At 40.3% G+C, this 23415-nt stretch overlaps 3 protein-coding genes across 3 annotated transcripts in view; 2 read left to right on the top strand and 1 right to left on the bottom strand.

The window, feature by feature from the left end:
* Nucleotides 1-9884, top strand: part of RAD21 (RAD21 cohesin complex component) — a 24114-nt gene extending 14230 nt beyond the window's left edge. The window contains exons 8-14 of the mRNA XM_015816802.1: nucleotides 1621-1743; nucleotides 3794-4017; nucleotides 4677-4821; nucleotides 5027-5178; nucleotides 6075-6224; nucleotides 7260-7343; nucleotides 8071-9884. Of these exons, the coding sequence (XP_015672288.1) occupies nucleotides 1621-1743; nucleotides 3794-4017; nucleotides 4677-4821; nucleotides 5027-5178; nucleotides 6075-6224; nucleotides 7260-7343; nucleotides 8071-8262 (1070 nt within the window). The 3' untranslated portion in view covers nucleotides 8263-9884. The remainder of the gene's footprint in view (nucleotides 1-1620; nucleotides 1744-3793; nucleotides 4018-4676; nucleotides 4822-5026; nucleotides 5179-6074; nucleotides 6225-7259; nucleotides 7344-8070) is intronic.
* A 2797-nt stretch (nucleotides 9885-12681) lies between these two features.
* On the bottom strand, nucleotides 12682-17152 carry UTP23 (UTP23 small subunit processome component). Its single transcript, XM_015816804.1, has 3 exons — nucleotides 16870-17152; nucleotides 13572-13746; nucleotides 12682-13134 (listed from the first exon to the last, which is right to left on the bottom strand). Exons 1-3 carry the CDS (start codon nucleotides 17055-17057, stop codon nucleotides 12754-12756), a joined length of 744 nt encoding a protein of 247 aa, XP_015672290.1. The 5' UTR covers nucleotides 17058-17152; the 3' UTR covers nucleotides 12682-12753.
* A 1029-nt stretch (nucleotides 17153-18181) lies between these two features.
* EIF3H (eukaryotic translation initiation factor 3 subunit H) overlaps nucleotides 18182-23415 on the top strand; it is a 95321-nt gene continuing 90087 nt past the window's right edge. Inside the window, exon 1 of the mRNA XM_015816801.1 lies at nucleotides 18182-18339. Coding sequence (XP_015672287.1) covers nucleotides 18223-18339 — 117 coding nt within the window. The 5' untranslated portion in view covers nucleotides 18182-18222. The remainder of the gene's footprint in view (nucleotides 18340-23415) is intronic.

Here is a 23415-nt window from a genome sequence, read left to right as displayed (position 1 = left end):
ACACCCTCCCGTAAAGAAGCGTTTATAATTCCCTGGAGCCAGGCTCGTGTACCCTCCCGAGCCGCCAGTACCAGCCAGGAGGGGCACGGATCCAATAAACATGTGGTCGCATTCAGCCTCCCCAGGATCCTGTCCACATCCTCGGGAGCCACAGAGTCAAACTCCTCCCATATAATCGTCTCAAGACCTGCTCTCTCCAACTCCTCCTAGTGCACCCCCCCTGGGGCACCCAGTCGGGTGGATGGAATCCACCCAGTCTGGTGGATGGAATGGCATACTTGACAGACGTATATTTTCTACATCATTAATATTGCGGCAGTAATTGCTAAAGGGACTATATGGGCAAGACATAAGGCTGACAGATTAAAAGTTGGTACTTTTCTAGGCAGGGATCAACTTCCCTCTTTTTCTCTCATCCCAACTGATTTTCATGACCAATATTTCATCAATGGAAAATGGTGTTTGCCAGTTGCTCACCTTTTCTTGGTCACCCTCCTAGCCCCAATTACATTTCTTCCTATTATTGCCCATCCCATGCACATTGCGAGAGCATATGAATATGGTGAATGATGTATCAGAACAAGATGGTTAGCGTGTTTGTGAAGCAATCCAGAAATAGTTGGAAATTTCATCCATTTTTGCTAATGATTTAAATCTTTCCATATTTGTAGAGGTAGAACTAGTAGCCCATTATGAATCAAAGGAAGAAAATCTTGAAGCAATCATGAATACTTACATAGATTTAAAAAAGAGCCATTTTTAAAAATCCTGAAGAAAAATGTAGAAATTCAATTTGAACTCTAGTATGGAGTAATGAATGAGTGAGAGAGAAAAAAGTCAACCATATTGCAAGGTAGAATAGATAGGAATAACTAGAAAACGAGGATACAGTGTGTGGTTGTATAGAAAAGTTAACCCTTTACCACCTGGATTGGTTAGTTTCTGGTTCATATTAGCATGTTAGGATAAAACATGCACATAGAGAGCTTTGGAGAAAACAAATGTAATTGACTCTAGGTATTCACTAACTTTTACCAAAAGGGGGGAAAAAAACATTGTCTGAAGCAAGCCAATGACATACTCAGCTGGCACAGAATGAGGACAATGTTAGCCAGGAAGGACCCAGAGAGGGAAAATGGGCAGCCTCTAACCCAGTGGTTCTCAACCTGTGAGTCGGGACCCCATTTGGGGTCGATCAACCATTTCATGGGGGTCGCCAAGCAAGGCTGTCTGCCATTTTTTTTTCTCCGCCATTTTTTTTTCTCCGCCATTTTCCCCCCCCTTTTCCAGCGGGTGCCTTACCTCCCTTGGGCTGGGCCAGTTGGTAGTCGGCCTGCTCCGTCTCTGCCGCTTGCCAGCTACGCCTCGGCCGGCACAGGGGGCGGACCACGCATGTGCGGCGCTCCTGGGCAGGGAACGTCCTCGACTTATGACCGGTTAGGTAGTCCTCGACTTACGATCGGTTTAGTCCTCGAATTACGACCGGTTGGGGTCGCGACATTAAAAAGGTTGAGAACCACTGCTCTAACCCATGGAAGATAATTTTGGTGGCTCTGACTTGTATTTCATATTGTGGCTCTAAAATACTTTCAAAAACTTACTTCATTCTCTAATTCACAGTGGGAGGACCAGAAAGTCCAGACTCTGCAGATCCGGTAGAACCCTTGCCAACCATGACTGATCAGACAACACTGGTTCCAAATGAAGAAGAAGCGTTTGCTTTAGAACCCATTGATATCACTGGTAAATTTTAATTGTTTTTGTCTGTAATATGCCTACTATTGCCTTTTTTTTACCACAGGAAACTCTTAAGCTTTTCTGATGGCTTACTTTTCATAAAAGATCAGCCTTTGCGTTTTAAGTAAAAGTAAATCACTAGGTATGTGTGCACGCACAGAGGCTTCTTGTTGCTTTAGATTTAAAATTATTTAATCACTTGGTAGTGATAGAGCTTAAAGTTTTCTATTAATTAGTAATTGCAATTAAATAGTAAAGATGATACCTGCAGGCAGATGCCTCTTCTATCTGATGACAGAATAACAATTAATGAGGAAGGTATTAGGCAAAGGTTTCAGGATATTGTCTCGTACACACTGGCCAGCTTTCATCTTCCAGATAAGATCAGATAAAACTTGCAACATACAGTTGTAGCTTGGTTCATCCCAGATACACTTTCTGATTGTTCATTCCGTTACATAGATAGATTGTCAGCAGATCTATAAATATTTTCTAACCATTGACAAATTCTGGGAATAATAGAGTCTAATCAGCATTGGCTGATTTCAGACAGTTATGCATAATCAGATCTGGCTAGTACTTGGATGGAAAACCATCAAGAAATTACAGCATTACATTCTAGACCAGGAAGTTAAACAAAATGTCTTGGAAGAAAGGAATGGCAAACCATTCCATTTTACTTCAGAGAAAACGTATATAGATGTGTACACAAAGTCACCAGGAATTAAAGTCAAAAGAAGCTCTTGTTTTGTTAGTATTATTTTGTGTGTGTGTGTGTGTGTACCCCACCTTTATTACTTGTATAAATAACTCAAGGTGGTGAACATATCTAACACACCTTCCTCCCCCCCCCCCCCATAACAACAAGCTGGTGAGGTGAGTTGGTCTGAAAGAGAGTGACTGGCCCAAGGTCACCCAACTGACTTTCATGGCCAAGGCTATGAACTGCCTTAACCACTAGACCAAATGCTATTTAAAAACTGCATTTGGAAATTGTTTAAAATAAAATGATTGCTTGTGAAATAGGAAAAACTTTTGGTTACAGTTCTCTCCGATCCATATTGTTCCAGTTAGATCAGAGGTCCCCAACCTATGGGCTGCGATCCACTACCGGGCCGTGGCCTCTTGGCCACCGGGCCACATCAGTAGCTGGGCAGTGCACGTGTACGTGTGCTCACTCCCCTTCATGCCACTGTTGACGCGAGTGTTGTGCAGGAGGCGGCAGCGCCACTAGTATTGCGCAGGCGGCAGTGCCACGAACCTTGCATGGGCAGTTGGGAGCACTGTGAGCAGCATGTGGGCAGCTGCGCGCCACATGCAGGTGGCATGCCACAACCTTGTGCAGGCGGGCTGCAGCACGAGCCTCGCGTGGGGCGGTGGTGCAATCTTTGCACCAGTGGCGTCATTGCTGCGGGCTGCGGGACAAGCCTCATGCAGGGTGGCGGTGTGATCATTGCACCGGTGATAGCATCGTTGCATGCCTGGCGCCGGTGTCGCTAACAGCCTTGTGCTCATGCTCGCAGCCCCGTTTGGGTCCTGTGTCTAATCTTCAAGCATCTTCTCATTTATTTAGAAAATTTATATTGCCACCTACTCACACATGGCAATTCAAGGTGGCTTACACGGATATAAAAACACCATATAGAAGAAGTGAAAATAATAAGAAAAATAGTAAAATAATAACCACCACCACCCGGCAACAACACAGATTCATACCAGCCATTTAATGGGCTCCATCCTGCTCTGGGTTCCCCAGGCCCGCTGGCAGAACTATGTCTTCAGTACTTGTAGTTCTCCTTTGAATGGTCTCACTGAAGCTTCTAACAAATATCTCATGTTACCTAGTCTAACCAGAATTGTAGGAGTATATTCTTTCCTGAATATTATAACACAATCATTCTTACGTAAAAACTTTTAAAGCAGATTTTGAAAGGGTTCCTTTGTACATAAATTGTAAAATAGTTGTAAAAGAAACTAAAATAATAACTATAATTTAATTATCAATAGGAACAATGTTGTAACATCCAGTGTTTAATACATTTTTTTCCCTAAATAGTTAAAGAAACCAAAGCAAAGAGGAAGAGAAAGCTGATTGTAGATAGTGTGAAGGAACTGGACAGCAAGACCATCAGAGCCCAACTAAGTGATTATTCTGACATTGTCACCACACTGGATTTGGCACCTCCTACTAAGAAATTAATGATGTGGAAAGAGACTGGAGGTGTTGAAAAACTTTTCTCTCTTCCTGCTCAGCCTCTTTGGAATAGCAGGCTGCTGAAGGTGAGCTAAACTAATTTTTGGAAATTTTGTAATGAATAGTTATTGCAAATAATATTAAGCCATCCATTATCAATTTAGTCACCGAAGATATGCCAGAAGTGCAACTCCTAGAACTCCCCCAAAAGTATAAGAAGGTTTGGATGGCACGACTGGCTGCCAAAAACTGATTGTTACATTTTCTAATAATAAATTGTGCAAATGAGGCATTGTCCTTCTTCACATTTATAGAATGCGAAATCTCTAAGGGCTCTTAGCAGTTTAGGTGAAAGAGAGAAGTAAGCAATATATAGTAAACAAAGGGATACAAATGAAAGATACATAAACTAATGAAAACATAAAATAAAATTAGACTGAACTATACTCAAACTAGGTTGAAGGCTGAAATGCCCTCCTAAGTGCCAATTGGGAGCTCCCTGAAAAGCCTGACACAGCTAATAAAAAGCTGTACCAAACCTCAGTGCCCATCAGCTCCCTAAAGTGAGGCACCTCTAATCAATTTATAGTAATTAACTTTATAGTTGGTGCATATCCAACGTTATCTATTTTAGTATGAAGGTGGAAACAGTCCGATGCTAGATTAACATTGAACTGCCTGAGCTAGATAACCAAGCAGTCTTTGTCAATTGAAGATATAATTTACTTTTTTTTATTATTTGAAGCTTTTTACTCGCTGTCTTACACCTCTTGTACCAGAAGATCTTAGAAAGAGGAGGAAAGGAGGGGAAGCTGATAATCTGGATGAGTTCCTTAAGGATTTTGAGAATCCAGAAGTACCTCGTGAAGAGCAGCAACGCAATGTTATTGGTTTGTGTCTTTAATGGCTTGTTTTTTTTGACTGTTCAGTAAAATGCGTTTAAAAAGCTGTGCAGCTTAATGTTCAAAATGTGCACTTGCTTCATACGTATTGCTACCTTCTGGGTTAAAAAGAAGTATTTGTGCTTTTGTAAAGATAGAAAGGACTCCCAGCATTGAGGAAAAATTGTAACTCATCAGTGTTATTTTGTAACAGATGAACCCATTTTAGAAGAGCCGAGTCGCCTGCAGGAATCCATGATGGAAGGCAGTAGGAGCAATTTAGATGAGTCAGTCATGCCACCCCCTCCACCTCAGACGGGCGTAAAGCGAAAGGCTGTACAAGTGGAACCAGAGCCTGTGCTCCCTGTGAGTGAAAGAATGTATTTAAAACCCAGATATATCGCTGAACAATAAAGTATAATGCTTATCTCTGTAATGACTTCGAAGCAATACCAAATGTCGTAAGAAGGTCCATTTGGGGGCCATTTATCCAATTTCCAGTAGTGTAAATTGGCACAAGTGGATGACCTTTCAGCAGTTTCACTGGTTATTGCTTATCCTTCCTTTGGTTAATATCCCCTACAATCGGAAAAAACTAACAACAAAAACGTGTGTTGACTTTACGGTGCCTTGCTCAGTGGTTTTATGGTGGTTGTGTAGAGGGACAATTGAGAGCATCCCGTCATTTTGCATTACTGTCTGGTTTAGAAGCAGCACTGCTTCGGACAGGAAGGCGGTGCAGAGAGTGGTGAGGATGGCAGAAAAGATTATTGTTAGTTCATTTTCTTCTATCCAGGACATGGGATATAAGCGATGCTCGAGCAGGGTCCACAAGATTGTCTAGGACGCTACACGTCCTCTTTGTGACATGTTTTCCTTGTTACCTTCTGGGAGGAGGCTTCTGGGTATCTCAAGAAGAACATTCAGATTCAGTGTGTGTGTGTGTATAATGTGTGGCAGTATGCTCACAGTAAACAATGACAAAAATGTTACCTTTAACAAAATATCATGGTATATCAGTGGAGTTCATCTATTCTGTTTAATTGATTTTAAGTAAGTGCTGTCTTTATACATGCTATCCTTGGCAACACCAACTTTTCTTATCCAATGAAATTGAACATTGGGGAGGATGCAAGCATAAATTTTTGAACAGATTTTAATAAATGGATATATCTAGATATTTATATAATTAGGTTATATGTGAGGATTTTGAAAAACCAAGTCTGGTTTTAATTGTTAAACTTGAATGTTTCTCTCATCAGCCCCAACCATTACAACAGATAGAAATGCCCCCAGTGGAATTGCCTCCAGAAGAACCTCAGAATATATGTCAACTAATTCCAGAGCTAGAGCTTTTGCCTGAAAAAGAAAAAGAAAAAGATAAGGAAAAGGAAGAGGAAGAGGAGGAGGAGGTAAGTATTGATTTACAGCAGTCAATCATCTCTTAGTCACTTTATGGTTCAATTACTGCAATGTACACTATGTGAGGCTGTCTTTGAGCCACTCAAAGCTTCATCTGGTCCAGAATGCAAAGATGGATGGATGGATGGATGGATGGATGGATGGATGGATGGAAGGAAGGAAGGAAGGAAGGAAGGAAGGAAGGAAGGAAGGAGATTGACTCACTGTTGGATGCTCTGTAAATAATTCAGTATTTCTACATACTTTTGGTTACCATCTGGTTCATCAAAATATTACACTTTTTACTTTAATAATCTTTCATTCTAAAAATGCATGAATACGATCTTGTACATTGTTATTTTTCCATATTGCTTTTGTGAATATAAAAGATAACATTTCAAAATTGGTTCAACTGCATTTATAGGAAGTATTTAAAATGTTATAGTCGTGGGCACTTCTCTGTAAATACTTTTTAGGGACTTGTTTTGTCCACCTTAAAAGACTGACATATCTTTGAGTTTGCAGTTAAGTTCAGGAGTGTATTATCTGCTACTCATGAATCTAATGTGTATCCAGGATTTCACAAGTTTCTCCATTTGCTCTAAACAATTTGGTATTCACAACCTGTATCATTTTCCCCGAGCCTGGGCATATGGACTTCCAACACCCAGAAATCTGATCAAGGCACACTTGTTTGGGAATTGCTTTTTAGTCGTCCAGATGGAATGTAAGCTGGAGAAAACTGATTTATATTAAATTCAGAAATTTTGAATGAAAATGTGAAGACCTTGTAGTTGCAGTTATTAATTGCTGCTCTCACTCAATTTAGGAAAGTTTTTTTTTTTAACCTTGACCTTCCCACAGCAGCCAGCCAATTGTATATAATGAGCAAATTAGGTGGACATAAGAACTACAAAGCTTCTACTTTTGTAGTATCCTTATGTAGCTTACTGGGGGAAATGTTTTGTTTTTTAATCTTGAGCATTTTTTAGGACAGAAATTTAATTATATTATCTGAGTCTGTTCTTCAATGCAATTTGTTTCAGGAGGAAGATGGTACTGGAGGTGACCAGGATCAGGAGGAACGACGATGGAACAAGAGAACACAACAGATGCTTCATGGTCTTCAGGTATTAGTTCATTTTTGATGATGTGTGAGAGATAGTTTTTAAATATCATTTGTCTGCTCACAAACTTACTTTTTCTTCTTCTGTGGCTAACTAGAGGCTTTCAGACAGCCCACAAACACACCCTTACTGGGGCTGTGTTTTGCACAAATGGAACTCAGGATATATTTAGAAAAACTGGTCTGAAACCACGAAGGGCCACTGCTGAGGTAGATAAACCAATAATCAGATAAAAAATAAAACTTATTTCCATGTGTTATCCCTGTAGCCACTATTATAGGAAATTTAGTACAGAGAAGTATTCTCCAAATTGAGTCAGAAACATAAATCTCTCTGATTTTAGACATTTTTAAATCAGTCAATTCTTTTTTTTTATTGATGTTTGATTATCTTTGTCTCCTGAAGGTCTAAGCCTAGGGTGTCCAATCTTGGCAATTTTAAGTTTAGATCAGGGTTGTCCAACCTTGGCAACTTTAAGACCTGTGGCCTTCAACTCCCAGAATTCACCAACCAGCTATGTCGATTGGAGAATTCTGACAGTTGAAGTCCACAGGTCTTAAAATTGCCAAGTTTGGACACTCCTGATGTAAGCTTTTCGGGCTGTAACTGGGTGCAGGAGCTCTTCCAGTAATGAGCACTTTATAAGTTCTCTTGTGATTGCTTGGCATTAACAAATGTTTAGAATGAGAGTCGGAAATTATAATGGTTAACTATTTTTTTGTATTTTCAGAGAGCCCTTGCCAAGACTGGAGCAAAATCTATCAGTTTGCTTGAGTTATGTCGGAATACAAACCGCAAACAAGCAGCAGCAAAATTCTACAGTTTTTTGGTACTGAAAAAGCAACAAGCTATCGAGTTGACACAAGAAGAACCATATAGTGATATCATTGCAACTCCTGGTCCCAGATTCCATATTATTTGAATAGTTGGCTTATTGTATAGTTAGCATTGTTAGTGCTCACACATTGTCCCATATGCAGGGCCCATAAGGGAAGAAATTTAGGTTTCATTGTCAATGTACAGTAATCACTTTTTTGTGTCTAGGGAGGGGTTTCTATTATCTTTTACCACTTTTGCATTTCTAGTAACCTTTCTGTACTGGGTGACTTGAATTCCAGTTGCAGAGATGAGACAGTACTCAAGGATCTTCATGAAGAGTGTTTTTATTTTTAAAAAACACACTGATTCAAAGCAGATTTGTGCAATAATGGTGCATCTAACTATGACTAATGATTCTTTTTCAGTATCTTAATAAACCAGGATATTATTTTAATCAACTCCAAAAGACCCAATAATGGCCAACTTTTTATTTCATGACTGATTTGCCAAATAGACCTAACATTCTGAGCTTTCTTCCTTGTATGAGTGATCTTGCCTGCCCCCTGTTTGCATCGGTGTTGGCCATCTTCCTGCTTACCAGTGGTGCTTTTTGGAGCTGCCATGGTGAATGTCAGTGCCTAGCAGGCAGGTGTCCTTGCTGTGCCAATGTTTTCTATAGAATAAGGATTGAAGCAGCTCTAGGACTTAAATGCAAATGGGTACCCATAGGGAAAAGTGGGTTTTTTTTTTTTAAAAAAAAATGGGGCTTGCTTCATGTGTAAAACATTTCTGGTAGTATATGTTACATTCCTTTTCAGAGTGGTCCACCTCTGGCATCAGGTAGCTATGAGGGCGGCAGGCTTGTTGGATTAAGCTTTTTCCTCATTTGAGATTAAACCTCTTCAAGCATTTACCTTTCTTAGGGGATTGTATGTACATTAAATGCCATACCTTTAGATTATAAGTAATTTGGTTTTTGGAAACTGATAACTAGGTGGGTCTCATAGTTGGAGCAAGATAAATTTGTATAAATTGACTAATAATTATGTGGGACAGCATTGGCCCTAAAAGGACAGCAGGCTTCAGATGTATATTTTAGAAGCAGGTAAACTTGCATTTATTAAAAAGTAATCTTGTGTAATAAGTATTAATAGACCTGGCTACCTTTACAGCTTTTGTAATGGGGTATTTTCCAATAATGGACACTGAATAGCTTTTCAAACAACCCCCAGTTTGGTTTTTTACTATTTTTTTTAAATAAAGACTTTATTATTATTACTAGAATCAGGCCAAACCAGAAATCATGTGAATGTGGATGGATAGATGTTAACATTTCTTAGCAAAATTTAAAAAAAAATAATTAAATGTTGGCACTTTTGTGAAATGATTAACGTTTGGGACTGAGATTCAGTATATGCCCAAGTGTAAAATTATGTGAATGTTTTAAAATTTGCGATGTTTTAATAACCCGTGAGGAAAAAAAATGTATAAAATAGTTACTGCAACTTTATTTTTGACATGATGTGCCTGTACAACCATGATTTTCTCCCTTTGTACAAAGAGACATTGTAGATAACTTGAATGTTTGATTATAGAGAAGGTCATTAGTTTCTTGTTAAAAATTGTTAGTCCATTTATGTTGCTTTTCAAGGTTAATATTCTTGAAAATAGTTGCTGTTATGTATAACTTTTCTAATAAAAGTTGTGTTAAGCCATTATATAGTGCCAATATCTCTAGTATTTGTCTGACTATATTGTGAGAAGTAATCTCCATATTAGCTAATAATCAGTTAAAAGTGTTCTGAAAAGCTACTTATCAAGGCATATATGCTGGAAGCAACACAATACACTAACCAAACAAATGAAGCTTAGGGGATGGAAAATTCACGCAAAAGTGATCAGAAATGGGGAGCTCACATGTTTCCCGGTGTTCCTAAACTACAGTTCCCAAAATCACATTGATTGGAAATCCTATGTAATGTAGCCCAAAATCTGGAAGTCCATAAATACTCCACTCCAGATTATAATGGAAACAGAACAAAGAATTTGCTATTAATATACAAGGATAATAACTTATAACTTAAATTAAGATTTACTGAACTACAGCCACCATAAGAAATCAGAAATGTGAGGGTATATTAAAAGCACAATGCGTTAATTTGCACACACAGAGAAGGATAGCAGCTTTATTTCAGTCTTTGGGGGTAGGAGCCTATTAGCATGGCCCATTTTGCCTTGGGAAGTTTTGGCCACTCTTGCAAAAGTGCCTCAAATCTGTCAGATTGTAATCTCCCTGTGCACAGTCCTCTTCAGGTCACCCCAAGATTTTCAATTGGATTCAGGTCCAGACTCATTCCAAACCTTCAATCTCCAAAAGAAGCCAGTCTTGTTGATTTGGAGGTGTGCTTTTGATCTTTCTGTTGAAAGCTGAAATTCCTCCTCAGTATTTTAGCAGAAGCCTGAAGGTTTTGTGCCAAAACTGACTGATATTTGGAACTGTTCATAATTGCCCCCACCTTGACTGAAACTCCAGTTCCAGCTAAAGATGGAGCCCGAAAGGATAACGTTGCTACCACGTTTTTCACTTTGGGTGAACTTTTGGTAACATGCAGTGTTGTTTTTGCGTCAAACGTACTTTCTGGAATTATGGCCAAAACTTTTAACCTTGGTTTCATTAGACCATAACATATATTCCCATGTGCTTTTGTCAGACTTGATGTAGGGTTTTGCAAAATGTTTTTTGTAAGAAAAGGTTTCTGTCTAGCTACCTACCCCACAGCCCAGACATATGAAGAATATGAAAGATTGTCACATACAGTACACGAGTACTTGCCAGAAATTCCTGCAGTTCCTTTAATGTTTCTGTAGGACTCTTGGCAGCCTCTAGGACCAGTTTTGTTTTTTTCCCATCAATTTTGGAGGGACATCCACTTCTTAGTAATGTTATTGTGCCATATTTTTTCCACTTGATGACTGTCTTCCCTGTATTCCATGGTATATTCAATGCCTTGGGATTTTTTTTGTACCCTTGTCCTAACTGATATCTTCCAACAATGAGATCCCTTTGATGCTTTGTAAGCTCTTTGTCGACCATGGTTTTTGCTACAAGAGGCAACTGAATGTCAGAAAAATCCTACTAGAACAGCTGAACGCATTTGATAGGAGTCATTCATAAGAGGATGTGAACATTTATACAACCATATCATTATTTTTTCCCCCAGTAAACATTTTCAGTGTGTTTTTCAATTGAATTGTACAGCTGATATGTTTTATTAAAGGTGGAAAAAATTCTGAAGTGATTTATCTTGGCTTGATTTTTTTTACATCTCAAAAACCTGGCATTTTAACAAAGGCATGTAGATTTTCTATATATACTGTATAACCCAGAGCAGGAACCTGGCAGTTTCCAGATGTTTCAAATGTCAAGAATTTGGTATTTGGTCAAATACATTAGACCAAACTTTCCATATTCCCTTGTCATTGGCCATGCTGGCTGGAACTAATGAAAGCTGAATTCCAAAACATCTGGAGAACAGTGGCCTATCATTACTGTAGCCTAATTTAATTAAAGCTGGCCTGATTCTAAATTGTCAGGAATGAATTGTTCAGTTTTTTAATCTTTCTTTTTCTGCAGCTTTTCCAGCTCTTGTAACAGTATTCTACATGGTATTCCTACTGTAGGAATGCTACATTTGTAGATAGGCATTATGATTCTAGTTAGGATCTTTTTCAAACACACATTTGCTAGCCTTAGGCTGACCTCATTAACGTTTAGCACTGAAACATGGAAAATAGGATCACTGAATGTTACATTATAATAAGTTCTGCACCATCCTTCAAAAAACTGCCAGAACACATAAGAGGTATTCTCTACACCAAAGAATCAGTAGAAGTTAAAACAATATTCTATCAGACATATGAAAATCTCTAAATGAAGAAAGCACACTTATAAGCTATTTTAGTCCAGGAAAATTTGAAGGGAGAAATGTGAGTCAGCATAAAAGGGCAACTGTGTAGTACCTTGGATGCTTAAAACAAGCATGTCTTTCCTAGATCCTAAAAGTAACTGCATTTTATTGCATAAGAAGCACGAAAAAATATGGGTGCATTTCCTGATTCTTGATTCACACAAAGTAAATCAACGGTGGATTAATGTAGTTTTTACTGCTCTCATTTGAAGTAACAACCAATTCAAAGCAGCTGCTTCTCCTGAACTGGGGGGGGGGGGAATAGAGAGCTGGCTAGAATGCTTTTTCTTATCTCTGAACTTAAAAAAAAACCACTGTCTTATTTCCATTGCAGTCTTAGTAGCATGTTCCTATCCTGAATTTAACCTGGGTAACGTCTTCGTATAATGATTATTTTGCCATCCTCCTCATATTGCCTTTTGTTTTGAAAAGTAACAAACTTCTTAACCTCATAGCCTCTTTATATAAAGTTTGTTCTGAAGAGTTCTTTTCCCCCATGGCACCAACATGACATACATGGTAAACATTTTTTTTAAAAAACAAAGTATGATTTATTTTTCAAACAGCATTAACTACATATCCAAAGTCCACAAAATAGAAATGCACATTGAATTTTCAGAATAATATTATGCTTTTGTATCTTGGACAGCTGCAGTCGTAGTGTCTGATTTCCTTTTACTACGCTTCCGGTTTCCCTTTTTCTTAGATGTGGAAGACTGTTGGGATTCTTCAGTTTTTCTCTTTTTCTTCAGACAGCTGAGAGGATTTGGTCCAGCAGCCCTTTTCCGCTTCCTTTTTTTGGGTTCTGAAGTTTTCACAAGACCTTTTTTCTCTTTCAGAAATGCAATGGTCTGTTTATGGTGCTCCGGAATAAGCTGGCTTGTATGCATTGCCTGTATTGAAGCCAAAGATTTGGCAGAAGGCTTGTCCAGAACCATTGTATTTTGAATTATAAATAGCAGAGGGATTCCAGGCTTTTTCTTTATTTTTGTGGCCAGGTGCTGGTCCTATTTTTTAAAAAAGTAAAACACAAAACAAAAAAGAGTCTATTACAAAATGCAGGTGAGTGCAGACTACACAATATGCTTCATAGAACAATAAGAAACTCTAATTATATTCCCTCAGCCCATGATTTTGCTAAAATGTAATTAAACTTTTTGAAATATATAATTGACCTAACATTGTACGTGTTACAGCTGTAAAGTAGCTATCACTGTATGTAAATGTAACACAAGTAGGACAGCAAATTATCTTAACAATTAAAAATAAGTAGTTGGGAAGTAATGAATTCATTGTAGCAAGAGGATTTTTTTTTTCTTGAAATCTGAACAAAGTCTAATGACACAGTTATTCAAGGTTATGTAGAAGAACACAAATGAATATTTTTAGTGCAGGTCACAGACAGTGCATTTTGTTCAAAAATGTTCAAGTGAAATAAATTTACCTGCGTAGCTATGAAATAATGGTGTGGATTACCATCCTCAACCATGGACAATAGGCAGGTTGAACCACTCACTGGATTTTTTAAATGAGAGCAGTTGCGAACTTGAAATCTCTGGGCAATTAGTTTTGCACCATACAGCTTTTTCCCCAAGCATTCCAATTCTTTTAGCACACATCTAAAAGGGAAATATAGTGAGAAAAAAAGCACAACACTTTATTTTGTATTTTTAACAAGAAGCCTAATTATATCAAAAGTCTACATCTATAGGGAAATCTGCTCATAAATGGCAGGTGCCAATGTCTTTTTGGAATTAAGGTGGAAGCCAACTAACTCCATATAAACATCCAAATCATGATCACATGATTGCAGGGGATGCCGCAACAACCACAATTGCAGGGCTTGGCCATAAATTTTGTTCATTGTTGTAACGTTGAATGGCTGCTGAACAAGTGATTGCTAGGCAATGATTGCCTATATTTCTTATAGTTTAAAATGGAATGAAATTTCTTAAAATATATATAGAGGAAATTAAATATATTCCCAGGAAATTAAATACATATGTGTATGCACTGAAAGGTACAAATACATCAAAAATGAAAAAAAAATCAAATATAATTTCATTATGTGACCTATTTCATCTGTTTTGTTTTAACTGCTTTCCTTTTATTATTTATACATGTTTTTTATTCTTGGTTGTGAACTACTTAGAGTTTTATTTAAGATGAGTGACATGTAAATATTTAAATAAAGAACATGTATCAAGGACATTTTATTTATTTGAAATTACAAGTTGCTCAAGTCCAATGGACATCAAGTAATTGATATGAAATCAATGTGTTACATAGTATGCAACATAGTAACATAGCATAATACTATCTACTAATCACTGGGTGACTTTGGCCCAGTCACCCTCTTTTAGCCCAAAGTATCTCACAGAATAGTTGTAAGAACAAAGCATTTTGCTCTGGGGAAAATGGGAGCACCATTTGAGCCCCTAAATCAGGGGTGTCAAACCCGCGGGCCAGTTTCATCATACTGAAGCTGGGCCCACCCCATTGCCGGCAATGAAAAATGAGTCACAATACGTCACAACACGTCATGTGATGTAGTGAGTTTGACACCCGTGCCTAAATGGTAGGATATGCTATATATGGGATAAAGAAATTCAAAATTATCACCCACTCCCAGTATGCCTCACAAAGTAGGACGGGACAGTAAAAGATAATTGAGCAGAAACGTCCGTGTGAAGGTGAGGGTGGGTAGATGTCAAAATAGACAAGAAGATGGAAGGAGCATCAAGAGGCAAGTCCCATTGCTTTTGCACAACAACAACAACAATAATAATAATAAAGTTGGAAGGGACCTTGGAGGTCATCGAGTCCAACCCCCTGCTCAGGCAGGAAACCCTACACCATTTCGGACAAATGGCTGTCCAGTCTCTTCTTTAAAACTTCCAGTGTTGGAGCATTCACCACTTCTGGAGGCAGGTTGTTCCACTGGTTAATTGTTCTAACTGTCAGGAGGTTTCTCCTTAGTTCTAGGATGCTTCTCTCTTTGATCAGTTTCCATCCGTTGCTTCTTGTCCTGCCTTCAGGTGCCTTGGAGAATAGTTTGCCTCCCTCTTCTTTGTGGCAGCCCCTGAGATATTGGAACACTGCTATCATGTCCCCCCTCGTCCTTCTCTTCGTTAAACTAGACATACCCAATTCCAGCAACCGTTCCTTATATGTTTTAGCCTCCTCAGGGGATTAGTAGAAACAACGAGAAGAGACATGAGAAAGATCTCAGAGTCGTAGAAAAAATGTAGCACCACTCCAAAACTGGATGCAGTATTCCAAGTGTGGCCTTACCAAGGCATTGTAAAGTGGTATTAATACTTCACGTGATCTTGATTCTATCCCTCTGTTAATGCAGCCCAGCACTGTGTTGGCTTTTTTGGAAGCTGCAGCACACGGCTGGCTCATATTTAAGTGATTGTCCACTAGGACTCCGAGATCCCTCTCACAGTTACTACTATTGAGCAAGGTACCCCCTATACTATACCTGTGCATTTGGTTTTTCTTGCCTAAATGTAGAACCTGCAGCCTGATACTGCTTCCACATTCTTGCTTGTTTTGACACTTGTCCCCAACATAGGCACCTTTGTTATTAACATCTATACTTTCTCTGCCCTTTAACATAGCCAAGACTACCAACATCTGGTAAAAGGAGAACACAAAGGAGAGAAGCAACCTAGAACTAAGGAGAAACTTCCTGACAGTTAGAACAATTAACCAGTGGAACAACCTGCCTCCAGAAGCGGTGAATGCTCCAACACTGGAAGTTTTTAAAAAGGAGATTGAACTATTTGTCTGAAATGATATAGGGCAGTGATGGCAAACCTTTTAGGCACTGAGTGCCCAAACCGCAACCCAAACCCCATTTATTTATTGCAAAGTGCCAGGGCCACATCAGCATTGTGGTTCCCTCAGGGAGGGCGGGGTGTGTGGCCCACTGGGTGAGCGTGGCCAGGGTGGTCACAGCAGACTGGGTGGGTGTGGCCAGGTAGGCGTGGCCACCTCGATGCTCTAATACCTCTACTCGAGCTTGCTAGCCGGCTGTTTTGCATGCTTTGTGCTGGCCGGGGCTGCTGCTCCGGGTGGCGTTGGTGGCCTAATGGACCTGCATGAGCTGCTAGTGGCAGCAGTGTGTGTGCCCACCGAGAGGGCTCTGAGTGCTGCCTCTGGCACGCGTGCCATAGGTTCGCCACCACACTATATCCCAAAGGACGTACTTGTCCCCCCAACCTAATCTTCTGGAGGTTCCAGGGAAGGTTGCGACAATAAGATAAGATACAGGGTACCCATATATTAGATTGGGTCACAAAGAGTTGGAACTGGTAAAATTCCGTACACCTGAAGTTGAGGGTCTTAAGGTGTCGGTCGTTACGACCGACACCTTAAGACCCTCAAGAAGTCCACATGCCTTAAAATGGTCAAGGTTGAGAAACACTGATCTAACCCACCCTCCCAAAAGTGACTGCTGCTGAATCAGCGCATGATCCCCGTCCCCCCCCCACCCCCGCTGCCTCGCAAGGACTTCTGCGAGTTCCCCCCCCTATCGCGCGGAGCTCTTCCATCAGCCAATCCCAGGCTGCTGGAAAAACTCGCGCGGCCCCCGCCGGCCACCCATCCAAAGGAACAAAGCGCGCGTGCGCGTTTCTGCAGCACCGTCTCGCGCTCCTGTCACTTGTTCCTCGCAGCCAATCGAGGTGCGCTTACCACCCCCCCCCCCCGACTAACGCCTCCACTTCCCTCACCGCGTCGTGCAGAGTTGCGTGGCTCCGGCTAGGTAACCCGGCAACTGCTCGCGTATCTGGATCTTGTTGCGCAGCGCAGCCTGGCAGAAGGTGCCGTCCAGCAGCACCTGGAAAGGCTCCCGGAAACCGAAATTGTACTTGTAGAAACCTATGTTCTTCTTGGCATGCTTCTGCCGGGTGATCTTCATAACGGAAGCCGAAGGAGAATAAACATACAAAAGACAACCTCACAAAACATGCACCCGTCTCTTCCTTTAACCGGAAGTTTGGTTGGATCGTTTAACGGAAGGAGAGACCACATCGACGCATGCGCAATGCTCCTGCCTGAAACACGTGGGGAAATAGTTCTGACAAGAACTAAGGAGCAGGCTGCAAAAATTCGGAGAGCAGCTACTGGGCGCAGAAAGTTTTACCTTGCTCATTAAAAAAAAAACCCACAATGCATTCTATATTTCATAAAATAAAGTTGAAAAAGTAACTTTCTGTTGGTAATAAAAGCAGAGTAATTATTATGTTGGTATTTTTAGTGGATGGCTTTATTCATTCTGTTGTACGTTATTGTCCAGGCAATTGGGAGCAGATACATTATCTAAAACTGGGCTCTTAATTTGACTCTGACATTGCAAGGCTAACAACGATATCCCTTAGATTCGTTTCTGAAGTGTAGCGGCCTCCCCTCTTGCAGCAAAAGCAAATCTTGTGCCCTTCCAAAAGGAATAAAATAATTATAACCATGCTAGAACAGAATTCGGGGACTTGCAATCTCAATATACGGAGAAGGACCAAGTGGGGGGATTCAAAGGGCTGTCCCTTGAAGCTTTTTCTTAGTTCATAATCACTTTTAAAAGGCTGATGGGCCCAGAGGACTGCTGGTTAAGTGAACTAACAGAATCGTGTAAACGAAACGTTGTACTCCAAATCGATTGATTTGAATGCCATTAAGTGATTTTCCACTCTTAGCGAGATTTTCTCGCATCCCGTATTAATAATATTACGCAGTTGTGAGCCGTTGCTATTGCATCTTTCCTGAGAAATCAGCCCCCCTCGGCTGGTACGATCCCTCCTATCCCAAAGATGCTTTTTCAGGAGGCAACTGGACTTTCTTGTTTTTCTTTGAAGATGTTTCGCTCCTGAAAAGCACCATTGGGACAACCATGACCTGCATGACTGAGAATCTCCATAGATCCTTCCTATCTTCTAATTTCGAGTGCCGGCTTACTGACGCTTGGGGTTCTTCAAGCGGAACCTTATTTTCCGGGATAGTGTTTCCAGTCCGTTACCCGGAAGATCTTGTCTGGCGCACGCTCCCTTCTTCTTTACTTCCCGACAGTGTGCTCGCTGCCTCTTTTCGCCATGGCGTCTCGTAAGGAGGGAACCGGAGCCACAGCTTCCGCAGTCGTTAACGCGAAAGCCAAAGCCAAATCGGGCCCCGGGGACTCGACGGTGAAGCAAGTGCAGATCGACGGGCTGGTAAGCGAAATGGGAAACCCTGGCAGGAGTGGGATGGGATGGGCATCCTGCTTTGATAGCCCCATTATCTCGAATGAAAAGGCAGCAGCCCTTCTTGACACGAGGCGCCTTGAGAGAGATGGTGTTACAATCCGGCCCTTGGCTAAACTGCAGGATTCACCCGCCCCACCAAGCCTAAATGAGGTGGGCTTGTTTTACGTTGTAGCATGCTGTGTGAAGATCTGTGGGTTATTAAACTTGGTCTACAACAGTGTTTCTCAGCCCTTGGGGACTTCAAAGTGGGTGGACTTCCAACTCCCAGAATTCCCCAGCCAGTGACAAGTGTTGAGAAACACTGGCTTAGAGTGTTGTGTGAACTCAGTTATAGTTTACTCATCAAACTGATAAAACATATCTTGTCAGGTTTATAGAATTATAGACTCATAAGTTTGGAAGAGGCCTTGGAGGTCTTCTAGTCCAGTGGTGGCGAACCTATGGCACGGGTGCCAGAGGTTGCACTCAGAGCCCTCTCTATGGGCATGTGCACCGTCGCCCCAGTCCTAGGCCTTCAGCTGGGTTTTATAAAACCTTTTCGCTTTAGGCCTCTGCCGCTGTGGGCAAAAAAAAAAGGTTCAATCAATCAGTCAATTTCAACTTCTCGCAGGAAAAAAAAAGATCTCGCAAAGTTGGAATTGATTGATTGAACTTTTTAGTCCCACCCAATATGCTGTTACCACCGCAGCCACGCTCACCCAATGGGCCATGCCCACCCGGCACCCGATGATGTATAAGTGGGTTTTGGGTTGCAGTTTGGGCACTCAGTCTCTAAAAGGTTCGCCATCACTGTTCTAGTCTAACCCCCTGCCCAAGACAGGAGTCCTCATACATCTCTGGAAATAGCAATAGCACTTAGACTTATATAGTGCTTCATAGTGCTCTCTGAGTGGTTTAGAGAGTCAGCTTATGGTGCCCAACAATCTGGGTCCTCATTTTACTGATCTTGAACTGGTGAGACTCAAACTGCTGGCAGTCGCAGTCAGCAGAATTAGCCTGCAATATTGCATTCTAACCATTGTGCCACTATGGCTCAAATGGTTGTCCAATATTTTCTTAAAAACCTCCAGTGATGGAGCATCCATCAACACCTGGAGGCAAACTTAAAAAGCTGTTCCGTTGCTTAATGGTTTTCATTGTCAGGAAGTTCCTCCTCATTTCCAGTTTGGATCTCCTCTGACAAGTTTTCACCCTTTGCTTCTTGTTCTAACTTCAGGCGATGTGGAGAATAAATGATTGCCCCTTTCCCTCTGGCAGTCCTTGGAAAGTCTTCTCTTCATTAAGCTAAACATACCCAGTGCTTGACTGTTCTTCATATAATTTAGCTTCCAGGCCCTTTATCATCTTTATAGGTCTTCTGTGCACTAGTTTTTAGGACCTCAGCATCCTTTTTGTATTGTGGTGACCAAAACCCATCAGTGTAGCTCATTAATGTGAAACTTGGTTCTATAAAATAAATAAGTATTAACCAACATGTCTTTATCAGGGCTTGCCTGTTGGTTGGAGGAGACATCTGGGAAAAGATACAGCAAGTTTTAAGAAATTGCAAAAGACTCCAAAGCATCTTTTTGCTTTTGAATCTGAAAAACAAGCATTGGAACTCTGTTGAACTAAACAAATTTTATATTTAGCATTTTGCTTTAATACATATTTCAGGATTTTGTACATAACTTGGTATCTTTAAAATGTTTAATTTTCTTTCTTAAAAACAGAGGTGTAATTCTGTTGAATTTCCAGATATTATCAAGGCAGAGCATTTATTTTCCCCCTAAGTAGTTGCTCTTAACTCTCTTACCTTTAACAAAGAATATATTGTGGGGAAAATATATCTTTCAGACTGATTGTAACAATTAATTTTGATTTATATCCTGCACTTCCACTAGGAAGTCAAGATAGTGTATGCAGTATGCAACTTCAGTGTTATTGTCAAAATAACAATCCTATGTGGTAGGTTGAGTTATTTGCTTGTTCATTTAAGAGGTTTTCACTAGATCACAATTGTGATTGGCCAGATATAACCCAGTGAGTTTCCATGCCTGATATTGGATTGGAACTTAGGCCTTTCCATCTAACTCAGTGGTTCTCAACCTTTTTAATGCCGCGACCCCAACTGGTCGTAAGTTGAGGACTAAACCGGTCATAAGTCGAGGACTAAACCAGCCGTAAGTCAAGGACTACCCAACCGGTCGTAAGTCAAGGACTTTCCCTGCCCGGGAGCGCCGCACATGCGTGGTTCCGCCCCCTGCACCAGCCGAGGCGTAGCTGGCAAGTGGCAGAGAACGGAGCAGGCGGACCACCAGCTGGCCCAGCCCAAGGGAGGTAAGGCACCCGCCGGAAAAGGGGAAAAAAATGGCGGACAAAAAAAATGGCGGACAGCCTTGCTTGGCGACCCTCATGAAATGGTCGATTGACCCCAAATGGGGTCCCGACCCACAGGTTGAGAACCACTGATCTAACTAGACTTTAAACACAGTTCTGCATATAGGATTATGCTGTTAAATACATTAATTGGTGTCTAAATAATTCAATATTTCTAAGAGCCACTTGGAGATTCTATAGGTGAAAGATGGTATGAATAATAATGTTTTAAATACATTATACAACAAAGGTAGACCATTCTGCTAGGATGGTACAAGTTTTGGGTAACTATTGTAGGAGAGTTTAGTTAAACCATAGCTTTTATAAGATTGTATGCTTCTATCAGGTTGCTGTTTTCACTAAGCTGTTCATTTGTGTACTATTGATAATAAAACGTATGGTGGTAAGAGGGATTTTAAGATTGGAGTAGACTAAAGTAAACATTTGAAAGGAAGCAAAGACTGTTGGTGAAATGATAATGACGCAAAATAAGTGAGGTCATGGATGGCCAGAATTTTCCATTGTTTCTGTGTTGAGGAGATGGGTTTTCCTACATTAAACTTTTTCCAAGACTTACACTGCACTTCCATGTTTGCCTTTCTTAAAATGGTAGGAAACCATTGCATTGATTTTCAGTAGTGGTGCTCCTGCAACTTAGCAGCATCACACAAAGATCACTGGATAACAAAGAAGAGATTCAGGAACCATGTCTATCTGTAGAGTTGCCCACCACTCTATATGTAAACATAGAAGAAGAATCTAAACCATACAGGTAGTCCTTGACTTCCAACTGTTGTTGTTGAACCAACCCATTGTTCGCTGTGGGGTATTTTTTGCTGGAAACTGGAAATAAATGCCTGCTTCCAGCAACAACGTTGTGAATTGCAGTCACATGACTGCAGGATACTGCAAATAGTTGTAAATGTGTGAGGGTGCCCAAAATGCGGTCATGTGACTACAGAATGGGGCCCAGTTATCAGAATGTTGAATATGTGTTATAACTTACTTTTTCAGGGTCCATCATAACTTTGAATGATTGCTAAACAAGTCATAAGTCCTGGACTCCCTGTACTGATTAGATTGATGAAGTAATGCTCCCTTGTCAGTGATGAGCAGTTTTTAGTGGCCAGGGCAAGACAAAATCTTTCAGGGTAAGATCTCTGGATGTTTTCTACATTGTCTTTTCCCTAGTCATTCCAGCACTTTCTAGATTCATCAAGCTATCATTGTGCTAAAAAAACAAATATTGAGAACAGATTTGAAATCACACCAGGAATGGCTGGATTGTGCTATGAAGATGCTGTGGTCATTAATGTTCAAACAGCCATACTTGGCATGTGCATTACTGTAATATTGAAGTCAGTTAAGCAGGATATAAAGACCCATATCTTCTTGGATTATTGTATGGGGTATGATTATAGATTCTCATGATTGGTTTGATTGTAAACGTAATCACTCTTTTATTATAGCTCATCATACTTGCCTATTTAACTGTACTTTTGTGATGCATTACTTTAAAACATTGCATTGCATATATTAGAAGCTGCCAATAGTTTGACTCAAAAAAGCAGCCTATAAATATTTTAGATAAATTACTGCAGCATATTCATGTTTCATGAACACTGCTTTTGTGTTACATGTGAACTAAATCTTAAGATGTGTGTTCTTTTTGCCTTTATGTTGATATTTATTTGCTTGAGTTAATAAAAGAAGAAAAATCCTTTTTTCATGGGGAATTTACACATTTAGAGCAGGAGTCTCCAACCCCTGGGCTGCAGACCAGTACTGATCCTTAGCCTATTGGGAATGGCGGGCGAGCATGTGAAGCTTTATTTGCACATGCGTTGAATCTAGGTTGTGCATGGAACCATCCCTCCCTTCCCCGACACCTCCAGTCTGTGGAGCTAGAAAGGGACCGCTGATTTAAAGGACATCTAGACTGGGTAATCCTGGTTTAGGACCGTATAGGGAAGACGGTTGAATACAGAAATTAAAAAGACATCCCGTTTCATCATAACCTAATATTTTGGCAACTATTTCAGAATTTAGGTTGCTGTTAGATTTAAAGAAAAATAGCATAGCTAATATCTTAAATGTATTTTCCAAGTTTAGAAAAATGCCTATGATGAGAATGGGATACTCACATTTACAATTCATGAAGTGGATGATTCAGATATAGTCACTTGCTTTTATTCCCCCTCAGATCAATAATTTCTGAAGATCAAACGTGTATAAGATTTATTATTCCCCTGCTCAGGGTCTCTTCTCTAAATTTAAAATGACACTAGAACTTCAGCTAGAATCCATCTGCAAAATGGCTTGTTGAATGATGATAAGGTTAACTGTTACCGCACTTAGCTGTCTTTTTGAAATAGTTACGAATGGAGATACTGGGAACCTAGAGAGTCATGTTTTAATGGGCAAGTAGCAGTCACTCATGAATACTGAATCTGGCATTCCAGGAGTATAAGAGATTGCAGCTACTGATGGCTGAAATTCTAATTCTTTGTTATTCCTGAAATATTGTGCGTATCTTCCTTAGATGGTAAAGCAGAAGCTTGGTGGCTTGAAGAGATACCAATACTAATGCTTATGTCTCTTGGGTGATATAAATGCTGTAATCTGATAGTTTTGGATAACAATTATACTTTAACTCAGACTTTTTCAACCTTTGGAAGTTTAAGA

The sequence above is a fragment of the Protobothrops mucrosquamatus genome, unplaced genomic scaffold (genome assembly GCF_001527695.2).
Source record: "Protobothrops mucrosquamatus isolate PMUCROS unplaced genomic scaffold, P.Mucros_1.0 scaffold501, whole genome shotgun sequence".
NCBI classification, from domain to species: Eukaryota; Metazoa; Chordata; class Lepidosauria; order Squamata; family Viperidae; genus Protobothrops; species Protobothrops mucrosquamatus.
The sequence above is the reverse complement of the archived record's forward strand: the minus strand, read 5'-3'. Positions and strand labels throughout refer to the sequence as shown.

Bases quoted from the DNA above. Each gene is read 5' to 3' on its own strand.
- UTP23 (XM_015816804.1), bottom strand. From the start codon at position 17,057: ATGAAGATCACCCGGCAGAAGCATGCCAAGAAGAACATAGGTTTCTAC. The intron at 13,747-16,869 runs GTGAGGGAAGTG...TTTCCCTTTTAG, and splicing joins ACGCAACTCTGCACGACGCG to ATGTGTGCTAAAAGAATTGG. The intron at 13,135-13,571 runs GTAAATTTATTT...TTTAAAAAATAG, and splicing joins ATTATTTCATAGCTACGCAG to GACCAGCACCTGGCCACAAA.